This window comes from Amphiura filiformis, chromosome 3 (assembly GCF_039555335.1).
Source record: "Amphiura filiformis chromosome 3, Afil_fr2py, whole genome shotgun sequence".
NCBI lineage: Eukaryota > Metazoa > Echinodermata > Ophiuroidea > Amphilepidida > Amphiuridae > Amphiura > Amphiura filiformis.
This window is the reverse complement of record NC_092630.1, coordinates 80,546,594-80,560,476: the sequence shown is the minus strand read 5'-3', so window position 1 is coordinate 80,560,476 and position 13,883 is coordinate 80,546,594. Positions and strand designations below refer to the sequence as shown.

Genomic DNA, 13,883 nt, shown 5'->3' with positions numbered 1-13,883 from the left:
GTACCGCGCACCAAACCCTTATGCCTCCGACCATCCACGTGACATATTCCTGATGAATGACCCGCCCCACCTTATCAAATGTGTGAGGAATGCCTGGGCCAGCAAGAAAAGGATGCTTTGGGTAAGTGAGCCAATTTCATTTTGACAAATGAAGTAAATTTTACTGTTCGGCAAGTGCATATGCCATTAGGTGACAAAAAAAATCATGTTCTACAACCGAGATTTTACCAAAATTGGGTAACAAATTTGGCCTGTACAAATGAATGCCGACCCATATTTCAACAATTTCTGGAACAAAATTGTTTTTGGTATCCCATAATTACAAAATATTGAAAGATTTTGGTGATTTTTGGGTCATTAGCAAAAACCAAAATTTAAAAAAGGCCTGACCCTATTTGAAAGGTTCGTCCACCCTTAGAACAGGGTTTTTTCCCCGTCGCCTTATTCGCACCAATCATATGAATCATACCAAAATGCAAAATTAATATGGTTTCTATTTACAGATCTAATGCTACGTGATTAATCATAACACAGATAGGAACACACCACAGATATTGGAACCCAAAGCTATGAGTTCAGGCCTAAAAAGAAAATTGTTTGATTGGCGTAACAAAAAAAAAATGTACACACATTTTAAGCGATAAGTTGCGTATGATAAAGGCCTTGGAACTTTTTTGTTTCTTTTGTAATTTAATTTTTCTAGGGTCGGCCTATTTTTAAGGTCGGTCGGGTTACGCCTAATAAAACAATTTTCTTTTTTTAGACCCAATTATCAACACAAAGTAAATGCACAAATGTTTTAAATTTATAGATTTTTTCAAGTGTAACCAAAAAACACCAATAAAATCTCATGTTTTTTTAATATTATTCATAGAACAATGGAAACATCAGTTGGAAGATGGTTGAAGATCTATACTATAATGATGTAGAGGCTGGTGGGCTCTATCTCAACAAGAAACTTTCATATGAACACATCGATCTAACATCCTATTCCAAGATGAAGGTTGGCTTGGCAGCAGAGGTAAAGTATTTGTTTCATTTGCTCTCTTCCTTTGTAAACATGAAAATGTGATTAAGTCTATGTTATAAGAGTCACTGCCATTTACCAAATGCAGGTTAGTTACACCCAAACATATTGTCCTGTGTGATAAATCACCAATATCTGTGGGTTCCACCAGTTTGGTTTGTTGCTCATAGAGGGCAAATAGTGTACATTCGGTGTTTATTTGTTGAAGCCTGAAATGGAACAATAATCAGCATCTTTAAGCTTGAACATAATTTAGGAGCCTGAGAATGTTATGTTTGTGGAGGCCTGTAACTAGGATTTAGTTGGGGTGGAATTAGAAAAAAAATGGACTTTTTTTCTCAAAATGTTTACCTTTTTTGACCAAAAAGGCATAAAAAACCCCTATGGGGCACCCTCCTCTAGTTGAGATGAAATCAAAAAGGCATAATTTTGTTCATGTTCTACAGTTGTTAATAGTTACTTTTTATTTGTGCTTATTTTTCATTTACGCAGGTTATCAGTCGCACAGTTGCCAATGCTTTGAGTGTGTTTTATGCTTCATCTGCCGCTACAACAGTAGAATTTGTTGAAACGTTTGACAGGTTTTTTGACTTGTTGAATGTCAGGAGTAGGGATGAAGCAACCAGAAAACGCAAACCAGAGCTTGCAGCATACTCCTCAGATACAGATTGGCGCCTGAAGGTAATTTGATGGTCAACTAGATGTATAAATAAAAAGTTTTTTAACTAGGCTCACTTTCTGTCAAAAATAAAGTGCACTTTTAAAACGGGATTTGTTTTCAATCATTTTGTGATTGCAGCTAATTTATGTGACTAGTTCAAACTGAGAATAATCAAGTATACTCAGGTGTGAATTTATGATGCTCTTCAACTGGAAACTGTAGAAAACAACCTTTTTGAAATGTATCAAAATAATGTTACAATCTACAATATAAGTGCGGATAGGTCTGCGCCTGAGGTTCGGCTGCAACCAGCCTAGTTGATGTGATTGATTGTGAAGATTCACCATGGCAGCGAAACGACAGCGCTTTGAACCCTCCCGAGATTCAGGAAAAGGCGCTATATAAAATCCAAAATTTATTATTATTATATGCATCTACTTCTTTTTATAATCAAAACCAAAAACTGCTCATTACATTTCAGTGGCTAACAGGTGATTTCATTACATTTCTGGATGACTGGGAAAAGGCTGTAAAGGACAGACCAGGGGAATACACCACTACTCAAAGAAACAAAATGCTGATACCCACAGAAACCACGATAGGTCTACGACGCACAGGTAAGCTTGAAATAACAGACCCTTCCAGTCATACCCTAAATTTCTTCAAATTCAATTGTGTGCAACCATTGAATCTGAATTCTGGATGTGACTAAACAAATGTTAAAGAATGGAGCTTGAATGCCAGAAGTATTTTGACTGATTTTTTTTTTTTCACACTTACAGACCATCATAGATGGAATCCGCATCATCTAATGCATTCACACAAATATCTATGAGACATGCCAGATTTGGTGGCAAAGTGTTTTATTTCAGGAAGTTGCCATGATAAATGTCATGTGGTACACAGTAAAGATTTGATCAACTAAGTTTCATGACCTAGTTGTGAACTGTCCAAATTACTGGGGTTACAGTTGAAAGTTGCATTATCACTGAATTTAATATACATTTAATATCTCATTGTATTTTTGTTTACAGCCAAAGCATTTGTTGCCATGGCAGAGTTCCTCCTCCCAGACCCAAAAGTGCAATTTATCCTGAGTGAAAAAATCAACCAAGACAAACTGGAAAATTTCTTCGCAACATTCGTCAAGCGAAAGGTGGAAATGAGGCCCCGACAATTGCCCAAGTAAACAGCCAGATGAATGTGATGCGGATGAGGATGAACCAAGATCTCCATGTTCTGAAAGGAAACACTTCAAGTAAACGTACTGTTGAAAGCTTACCAATTGATGACTCAAAACTTCCAAAGCGGCAGAGGCCTGACCGTGTTTCCTCATCTAAGAAATGATTCAAATTTTAAATGCGGGCAGGTGACAAGAAACTCAAAATCTAATATGAAGGGCCTTCTCTGTGGTATGAATTACTGAGACCTCTTTCATCTTTAACAGATTGTCATGCCTAGACACAGCAATATATCAAATTATGAGTGACTTTGTTTAAAGGCTTGTCAATATACATGTATAATAAGAAATGTATCATCACACTATGATGTATTTACAAATGGACATTTATTTGCTTTCTTGTAGAGTGTATAATACACTTAAACCTTGAGTAGCTGAGTATCAAGCAATAGATGATTTTGTACATCAACAAGATATGTGTAACAACCAAATATATTATTCCATATGACTACAGACTTAAAAATTTAACCATGCATGCCATCCTGGTTTGTCGCTTGTGGAGACCACTAAATGTACCTCAGGGCCTCCGCCATTCAACAAATTTTAAGGATAATGTACATCTTTTAAGGTTTGCGCATGTAGTGCTTTGCGACAACCACATATTTTGAACTGAAATAAAAGCAAATAATTCGGAAGGTCATTTAGCAGTTTCAATGAGCGACATTCAAACAAAGTATTGTATTATCATCTATATATTATATCACTCATATGGTCAAATTATAAATTTTTGGCGGATTATATTTTTACCACCACCATCTACATGTAATTGTTTAGCATCCCAACAAGACCAACTTAAATACCTTCTGTACATAACAAGCCTCTGTGTGTTCCCTTGTGGACTGGACAATCAAGTTAGTTTTACAAAATGTAACCATATCGGAATATCTGTGATTGGATTAAGTGAATTCAACAATGGCATGAAGAACTTTGTGTATGAGTGATTTTTTTGTTCACTGTCCTAAATTTGTGCAATGGTCGAAATAAGATCACTTGGTGAAAGATGTTTTGTTGCACGAGTGTGTCATTCTGGCTTGTGGAACAATCCATCTTTCACTATGTTATTAAATTTCTACCATCATTCATAGTCAGATAATTTATAATATTGGACAGGACTTACCACACAGATTATTTTTACCTGTAAATAATTTCACAAGTTTGAATACACATATTTTATATCATATTTGGACAAATTAGTGATCAATTTACATAAATTTATAAACATAATAAATCTTGCATCATTCTATTTTTCTGTATGGAATATTCAAGTAGAACGATGTACAAATATTAACTGTTGAATTTGACAAAGGTTGCTCCAGGTCGTCATTGGAAGTCGACTTCAGGATGAGTTCAAAATGTGGTGATCCTGTTTCAACACAAATGGAAGTCCAGTTCAAATTTGGTTTAAGTCAAGCTCTGTAAACGTGGTTTGTGTGACAACTTGGAAATTTGATTGTGAAACAACCGGTAATCTGTATTGTACATACTGTAAATCTAGATTTCGCAAAGCTGCCAGAAATAAACTTGTATGACTTTTTTTCCTTGACAGAATGAATCGACCATTACAGTGTTTTGAACTCGGAACATATTCATGTGCAATTATATCAAAATCAACGAGTACAATGTGCATGCATGCAATTATGAAATGTGGAAACTAAAATTATGATAAAAGCACTGTCCAATACTTCAGAAAATTTTATTTAGATGCTGACATTACAGTAAGAAATAATAACAGTGATATCTTTTGCACTGGTATTTTTTTTGTATTACATAAGGCTTCCACTCAGTACTAGTAAAGCTTGTTTTTAAATTGATTGACAGACATACACTACTCTACAGAATCTCAGTGAAATCTGAACATAGAAGACATTGTAATTGGTTTGACAAGAAATAAACTTGTACTGCTTGCAGTATGTTTACACTTTAATGTATAATCTACATTCAGTGTCAAATGATGATTTTAATTCTTTTGAACAAACTCTTGCCCGCCCGTTCAGAAAATTCTGAATTTTTAAATACGATATTCAACAACCTTGCAAGATTTGTTGGATAATTTGGAACATGAGTTTTAAAAAATAGATATAATACTAGCCTAGGATAACTTTAAAAGAAACCAAGTTGATCACAAGTATTGGAACCAAAAATACACGTAGGCTTAACAAAATTAATGCTATATCTCAAAGCGCTTGGCAGGGATTTTTTAAAAGCGTTTTTTAGAATTTGAATTAAGATGTCATTTGTGATTGTTCAAAAGTATGTCATCACAGATGTCATTTGTGATTGTTCAATACCTAATTGAATCAATTAAATTTTGTTCCAAAATATTTCTTAACCTTTAATGATTTTACGGCTAAAAAAACTTATGTTCGCAGGCGATTTGAGACATAGCATTTTTTTAAGCCTTACACTTTTTCTCTTTAGACGGAAGCTTCCGATGCCTCTGCACGTTTCATTTCCTTTCTCAAACTTCTGGCCTTCTTTGTTTTTGTTTTTTCATGTATTTTATATTTTTCAATAATATTTCTAGCAAAAGAAAACCCACGAATTTGAACATAAAAGTTCACAATTAGCTGTAGGAAAATAAGAGCCCCATGCTCGGATAATGTTGTCCTCCCATAAATGCTATACCACTTGTCTAAAATGGTGCGATCAACTAAGACAAAGGTAGCAATGTCACGAATATCTGTGTCTCTTATTGCGGCAGATTTCTCTGGTAGGTGTTCTTTTACAATTTTTTCCATAACTTCAAAAAAAAGAAAAGTCTTGTCATTAATAAGACAAAGTCCTCCGCGTGACTGTGTTTCTACCCATGTTCTTGTGTAGCTCAGTGCTGTGTCTTTGTCATGGTCCTTTTTCATTTCATTGATGGTATCAAGCATCCCTTCTTGTTCCAATTTTCTTGTAATTTTCCGTGGCAAACGGGACACTATGTAGCCACCTACATATCTTAAAGCATTCCGGTCTTTAGTACTTAACTTTGGTTGCGCTGTTGCTGCTGCCTTATCAGTTATCACATTTTCAACTTTCTCGTGCATACCAACTAGTCTTTCGTACAAATATCTTCCAAAGATTTGCAGAAACTGTCTTGGTACCTCTACTGTCCCAGTCAGCTCCTCCATAAAACTTTCTAGTGCAGTGTAAAAACTCTGTGTATTTCTTAAACTGAAAAAACCCGATGCACTGACATCCTGTCTGGTGGCTGCAGTTGACTTTTTCTTCATTGCATCGATTACTGGCCACAGCAAACCTATGATGGCACCAAATTGAACCAGCAATGCAGCAGGAAGATTCACTACAGCTTTGCACCTATCAGCAAACACCTTCACTGGCCTAGCGTTGACAAACATGTCTTCCTGTACAAATTCATCATTGCAGACATCATTAATTGTCTGCCGTAGAATTTCCTCTTTCTTCTCGTCTACATCAGGTAGTTTCAGAGTTGTCTCTGGTCTTGGAATCTCTGAAAATAAGTTAGAAAAAAATTTGACTTATGTTAATACATTTGCTCAACCAAATTTTTAGCATTTTTACAAAAAGAAACTGATCAGGTTTGTACATGTGTACCAGGTCAATGAACTATTTGGGTGTCCCAATATTTGCGAGTTACTTGGGACAGAACTCTAGCTTCGAATTTGCACACGATAGTTACGTATTCGATGCTAGAGTGCTTTACTATCGTTTTTCGGTCGGACAGCGGCTACATTTTTTTTTTTTTTGCACTGGAGGTTATTTATTCTGTTAATGTTGAAATTTGGATAAAAGTTATTTCGATGAGTCAACTTTATCTTTTGTTGAGCAAGATTTGTCTACAATTTTGCTGCAGTGTAATTTTAGCAACATTGATGCAATCACCAGTCCGTGATCGACTGTGTTTACTGCTGAACTTCCATTGCTTTATACAGTGTCATGCTTCAGCGAATTTTGAATGTAAATTGTTTATGGCCTCTAGCCTAGAATGTGAAGCTATCGGTGAGCAAATACTTGGCTGGACTTCTCAAGCAATCTGAGCTGAGCGACATGCAGCCTTTGGTTTCACAAACCAAAAAAACAAACAAAAAAAACAACTTACTTTTCTTTCTTCTATTCTGACTGGTGGTAGAACTGGTGGATGCTGCACTGGTATTGCTGCTTGATGCTGGCAAACTACCCTCTTCTCCTTCTGGGTTACTTGTAGTTCCAATGTCATCTTCTGCAAAAATAATTAAAAAAACACAAATAAATTTAAATTTAAATCAATTAATTTACAACGAAATACCACCCTGTTGTACGGACCCAGTGTTTTGAGTTTTTGGTTTTTTTATTGGGGGGGGGGGTGCTGTATGAAATTTGACAGAAAAAGTTTTCAGTGAATTTTTAAAGAAACTTTTAAAGCATCTTCTAAAAAATTATTCAAATCTTGAGTTCTTGACCCACCAAACCTACTTGGCAAAGTCTACCTCCCATAGAACAAGAACAGGGTGTTTTTTAACCTCTTTTTTGGGTACCGTACCGTATAGACCTGTAGAGTTGGGTGCATCGGTTGACTTTTTTTTTTCTATCCCATTTTAATTTTGCACAAAACACCTTCATATCTGAGATACATTTTTTCTCACATCTGTTTGAACAGTAATTTTTTTTTTTTAAATAAGACATCTAGAAACAATCAGTACCGTATAAAATTTTTTTTTTTAAACCGAGTTGGTTGGTCCGAAAAACAATGCTAACTTTTCCCTGTTGAGAGTCGAGTGTTGCCCGATTCAGGCAATAGTAATGTAAATTATCCCAAGTTTCAAATTTATTTTTAACATTCAGCGACATAAAAAAGCATGTGTTTTATCTATTTTTAATTAAAATGAATTTATTTAAAACCTGTGCCATAGCAGATTCCTGTAATCTTTTTAGCTTTTCAATCAGCAAATGGCAAAATTCACAATAAAACAATGATAAAAAATGCTAATCTATAAATAATAATTCAAAGACCAGGCAAAGTACATTGTACAATCATTGATTTTCCAATATCTGTGCATTGACAATGTCAATGAACATGATGAACACGACATGCATGACATCAATGTTGAATGTAGAGTAACCGAATTGGCCATGCAAGATTTCTTTTGTATCTGATGATATGGCCTACATATTAACACGATATTCGATCAAATTAATAAAATGTCTTTGTAGGCAGAAGATTCGCATTGTATCAAATACTGATATTGAGAACGCTATTCCAACATGTCCAACGTTTTGCACGCATTGCAATAGCGTGTGCCATGTGGAAATTCAGTAAGCTTAAAAGTAGATTTCACTAAAATCACACTTACCTTCCTGATCTGCATAAAACGCTTCGATAATAGCTTCATCATACTCTTCTAAAACTCCATACTCCTCCATGTCGCTAAAATCGCTGAATTAAAGCTCTTTATAATCGGAAATTATCTAGCAACACGGCACTCTCGACTTCACCGGTGTACGAAAAATTACAAGGGTAAACTTCCGGTTTGATGCATTGTGGGCGAAATATGTGCCAATTTCAGCGAGGGTCGCTGAGCAGTCACTTGACACCACCTGCTGGGACTTTACGATCCAAGTGGGACTGAGGCAGTGATAACTTCAAAAGCTATGCCGCAGTCAGAGATCCATGTGTTCCAATATCTGTTTCAATATCTGTGATGCAGTACAGTATGGCGCGCGATGGCTGGGTGTCTCCGAGTGGGTTTCTCTGGCTGGGTATTTTGGTTAGAAATAAAATAATAGTTCATAATATTCTAAGGTAATTGGTAGAGACAATTCGAAGAGTTGACACGACATTTTTCTCCCTCACTGCTCGCTCGCACAATGAGCAGTTGGCATGAACTGCCCATGCAATGGTATCGATAGGCCTATCAGGTATCACACACCTATACAGTAGGCTACGCTACGTAAAACCCTGCAGTAAATGTGATCGGGATCGAGGGGCCCAGAAATATTCTTGACATTATCTTACTAATTTAGGTCAACTGACATGTTTGGTGATAGGGCTGTAAGTAAAATTTTGGGGAAACAATAACATTGCAACGGTGGCTCAAATTTTTTTCTATCACTGCAACGAATGCATGAGAAGACCAAGGGACACACCATAAGATATAAAGGGGGGGCTTGATAGTTTTATGGAAAAAATTGTCTCGCCATCTGAACAATTCAGAGCAAAGAAAAGATTTCATGTCAAGGGTAGAAAAAAATCGCAGTTTAATTAAGGAAAATTGACGGCCTATTTGATTAGTTTGGCTTAAAATTGCAAATTTTCTCGCGCTTTGCGCGAATTTGTCGGCATGTCCAGACCTAATCCACGGGAGTCAGCCTGCACTGGTGTCATTTAAACCTAAATATACTTTAGTAATGCTTTTTACGGCACGTGATAATTTAGGTGCTATATTAAACGTTAAAATGGTAAAAATATAGACTTACGCGGCCTATATCATAAACAACATTATAAAGTTGTTTAATCCAACACAAATTGCTGAAAATAGAGAACTTATTTAACGATGATAACAAAAATTGAGTCGCATGTTAATGAAAAAATTGCTTCACCAAGGTGTTAAAAAACCCCAAAATTGCTTCACCGAGGTGTTAAAATAATGCTAATACCGAGGTGCTAAACAAATCGACCATACCCAGTCGACAGTCCCCCATTGGTATCTATTGGTGCGTCCCTAACTGTCGTGTAACTTGTATTTCGCGTAGACGTTCAAGGCCGTGTCAGTATGTGGGTGTTGCCACATTGAAGTAGTTAAAATAAATGAAACTAGTTTTCCTCTTTGAAATCGAATTGCTATTTTCAGTACCCGGTCATTTTTCTACGCCATGTTATATCATAATCACTCATTATTCTATAAAGCTGCCTACCTACCACAAGATTAAACAAACAAATATTTTATATAATAGGCCTAATAATAAGAGCTCACAGACTCACTGATAGTCTTGGGTTGTTTGTGAAGAAGACATTGCTAGGCAGAATAAAAAAGACCCCATATGATGTCGACTGTCTCATGATAATATTTCATAAATATTGTTTATAAAGAAGCCCCCCTCACTAGGCCTATATTTAAAGATATATAAAGAAATACCCTTTTATTTTATTGATAATAAAATGTCAAACTCTCCGGTAGTCTCATGTCTAAATGAATCCCTCTATGCACACAGATATATCACGGACATGATAGAAAGACCACCTATATCGCCCGGTAGTCTCATGTTTATGACAAAAATAATATTACGGACATGAGAGACGACCCCCTATATCACCCGGTCCTCATGTTAATGAAAATAAGAGGCCCAGCTCCGGTAGTCTGATGTCGTTTGTAGAAGAAGACAGTATCTATGCTAGGTAGGGTAAAAAGACCCAGATGTCTCATGATAACATTTCATATTGTTTGTAAAGAAGCCCCCCCCCCCAACCTGCATTTAAAGATATATCACGGACATGATGTTAAAAAGACCCCCCCCCCATCGCAGTAGTCTCATGTTAATGAAAAAAATATACTCACGGACAACCAGAACATCGCCCGGTAGTCTCATATTAATGAATAAATAGAAAGACCCTATATCACCCGGTAGTCTCATGTTAATGAATAAAATATCACGGACATGATAGGAATACCCCCTATATCAACCGGTAGTCTCAGTCATGTTAATGAAAAAAAATACTCACGCACAATAAATACCCCCTATATCGCCCGGTAGTCTCATGTGAATGAAATAAATATCACGGTCATGAAAGGCAGACCCCCTATATCGCCCGGTAGTCTCATGTTAATGAAAAAAACATACACGGACATGATAGAAGACCCCATATATCACCCGGTAGTCTCATGTTAATAAAAAAAAATACTCACGGACGTGATAGAGAGTCCCCTATATCGACCGGTAGTCTCATGTCAATGAAATAAATATCACGGGCATGATCGACCGGTAGTCTCGTGTTAATGAAAACTATATCACGGACATGATAGAAAGCCCCCCTATATCATGTATATCGACCGGTAGTTTCATACTAATAAAAAATATCACCGATATGATAGGAAGACCCCCTATGTCGACCGGTAGTCTCATGTTAATGAAAAAAATATCACGGACATGATAGAGAGCCCCCTATATCGACCGGTAGTCTCATATTAATGAAAATAATATAACGGACATGATAGGAAAACCCCCGATATCGACCGGTAGTCTCATGTTAATGAAAAAAATATACTCATGGACATGATAGAAGACCCCTGTATCGCCCGGTAATCTCGTGTTAATTAAAAAAAAATACTCACGGACATGATAGAGAGCCCCCTATAATGCCTATTATATATCGACCGGTAGTCTCATGTCTATGAAATAAATATCACGGATATGATAGGAAGACCCCCTATGTCGACCAGTAGTCTCATGTTAATGAAAACAATATCACGGACATGATAGAAAGCCCCCCATATATCGACCGGTGATGTTAATAAAAAAATGTAATCACGGACATGATAGAAGACCCCCTATATCGCCCGGTAGTCTCATGTTAATTAAAAAAATACTCACGGACATGATAGAGAGCCCCTATATCGACCGGTAGTCTCATGTCAATGAAAAATATACTCACGGACATGATAGAAGACTCCCTACATCGCCCGGTAGTCTCATGTTAATGAAAAAAAATTTTCACGGACATGATAGAAATACCCCCTATATCGACCGGTAGTCTCATGTTAATGAAAATAATATAACGGACATGATGGGAAGACCCCCTATATCGACCGGTAGTCTCATGTTAATGAAAAAATGTACTCACGGAGATGATAGAAGACCCCCTATATCGCCCGGTAGTCTCATGTTAATTAAAAAAATACTCACGGACATGATAGAGAGCCCCTATATCGACCGGTAGTCTCATGTTAATGAAAAATATACTCATGGACATGATAGAAGACCCCTATATCGCCCGGTAGTCTCATGTTAATGAAAAATATGCTCATGGACATGATAGAAAGCCCCCCTATATCGACCGGTAGTTTCATGTTAATGAAAAATGTACTCACGGAGATGATAGAAGACCCCTATATCGCCCGGTAGTCTCATGTTAATGAAAAACTATACTCATGGACATGATAGAAGACCCCCTATATCGACCGGTAGTCTCATGTCTATGAAATAAATATCACGGATATGATAGGAAGACCCCCTATGTCGACCGGTAGTCTCATGTTAATGAAAACAATATCACGGACATGATAGAAAGCCCCCATATATCGACCGGTAGTTTCATGTTAATGAAAAAATGTACACACGGACAGTCGGACATGATAGAAGACCCCCTATATCGCCCGGTAGTCTCATGTTAATAAAAAAAATACTCACGGACATGATAAAAGACCCCCTATATCGACCGGTAGTCTCATGTTAAGGGAGTGTTAAGGAGGGGGGTCAAAATAGTTTTGAACATATAAGAGGGGGGTCGAAAAAGTTTTAGGTAAATTAAGAGGGGGGGTCAAAAGTTTTGGGTTCACGAAAAGGGGGGGGGTTACAAAAATTGTCGACATGAAAAAAATATTTTCCAGCCCCCCCCCCCCACCAAAGTATTTATGAACACTCCCTAATGAAAATAATATAACGGACATGATGGGAAGACCCCCTATATCGACCGGTAGTCTCATGTTAATGAAAAAATATACTCATGGACATGATAGAAGAAGCTAGAAGACCCCCTATATCGCCCGGTAGTCTCATGTTAATGAAAAAAATATACTCACGGACATGATAGAAGACCCCCTATATCACCCGGTAGTCTCATGTTAATAAAAAAATACTCACGGACGTGATAGAAAGACCCCCTATATCGCCCGGTAGTCTCATGTCAATGAAATAAATATCACGGACATGATAGGAAGACCCCCTATATCGACCGGTAGTCTCATGTTAATGAAAACTATATCACGAACATGATAGAAAGCCCCCTATATCGACCGGTAGTTTCATGTTAATGAAAAAAATATCACGGATATGATAGGAAGACCCCTATATCGACCGATAGTCTCATGTTAATGAAAAAAATATACTCACGGATATGATAGAACTAGACCCCCTATATCGCCCGGTAGTCTCATGTCAATGAAATTAATATCACGGACATGATAGGAAGACCCCCTATGTCGACCGGTAGTCTCATGTTAATGAATACAATATCACGAACATGATAGAACCCCCCATATCGCCCGGTAGTCTCATGCATGTCAATGAAATAAATATCACGGACATGATAGGAAGACCCACTATGTCGACCGGTAGTCTCATGTTAATGAAATAAATATCACGGACATGATAGGAAGACCCCCTATGTCGACCGGTAGTCTCATGTTAATGAATACAATATCACGAACATGATAGAACCCCCCCCCCATATCGCCCGGTAGTCTCATGTCAATGAAATAAATATCACGGACATGATAGGAAGACCCACTATGTCGACCGGTAGTCTCATGTTAATGAAAAAAATATCACGAACATGATAGAAAGCCCACCCCGATATCATTCGGTAGTTTCATGTTAATGAAAAAATATCACAGACATGATAGAGAGCCCCCCCATATCAACCGGTAGTCTAGTGTTAATGAAAAAAATTCACGGACATGATAGGAAGACCCCCTATATCGACCGGTAGTCTCATGTTAATGAAAACAATGTCATGGACATGATAGAAAGCCCCCCTATATCGACCGGTAGTTTCATGTTAATGAAAAAATGTACTCAGGGACATGATAGAAGACCCCCTATATCACCCGGTAGTCTCATGTTAATAAAAAAATACTCACGGACGTGATAGAAAGACCCCCTATATCGCCCGGTAGTCTCATGTCAATAAAATAAATATCACGGACATGATAGGAAGACCCACTATGTCGACCGGTAGTCTCATGTTAATGAAAACTATATCACGAACATGATAGAAAGCCCCCTATATCGACCGG

The 13,883-nt window shown here is 37.2% G+C and overlaps 3 protein-coding genes across 4 annotated transcripts in view; 2 read left to right on the top strand and 1 right to left on the bottom strand.

The window, feature by feature from the left end:
- The window catches only part of LOC140149317 (uncharacterized), a 7,232-nt gene extending 3,648 nt beyond the window's left edge, over positions 1-3,584 (top strand). Inside the window, exons 4-8 of the mRNA XM_072171582.1 lie at positions 1-121; positions 875-1,021; positions 1,520-1,708; positions 2,170-2,305; positions 2,723-3,584. The exon at positions 1-121 is cut by the window's left edge and continues 1,556 nt beyond it. Of these exons, the coding sequence (XP_072027683.1) occupies positions 1-121; positions 875-1,021; positions 1,520-1,708; positions 2,170-2,305; positions 2,723-2,877 (748 nt within the window). The 3' untranslated portion in view covers positions 2,878-3,584. The remainder of the gene's footprint in view (positions 122-874; positions 1,022-1,519; positions 1,709-2,169; positions 2,306-2,722) is intronic.
- LOC140149242 (uncharacterized) overlaps positions 1-13,883 on the top strand; it is a 75,949-nt gene that overhangs the window by 12,199 nt on the left and 49,867 nt on the right. The gene's annotated exons all lie outside the window — the stretch shown is intronic.
- LOC140149241 (uncharacterized) lies at positions 5,211-8,554 on the bottom strand. Its single transcript, XM_072171472.1, has 3 exons — positions 8,226-8,554; positions 6,995-7,114; positions 5,211-6,385 (listed from the first exon to the last, which is right to left on the bottom strand). The coding sequence occupies exons 1-3, from the start codon at positions 8,293-8,295 to the stop codon at positions 5,343-5,345; spliced, it is 1,233 nt and encodes a 410-aa protein (XP_072027573.1). The 5' UTR covers positions 8,296-8,554; the 3' UTR covers positions 5,211-5,342.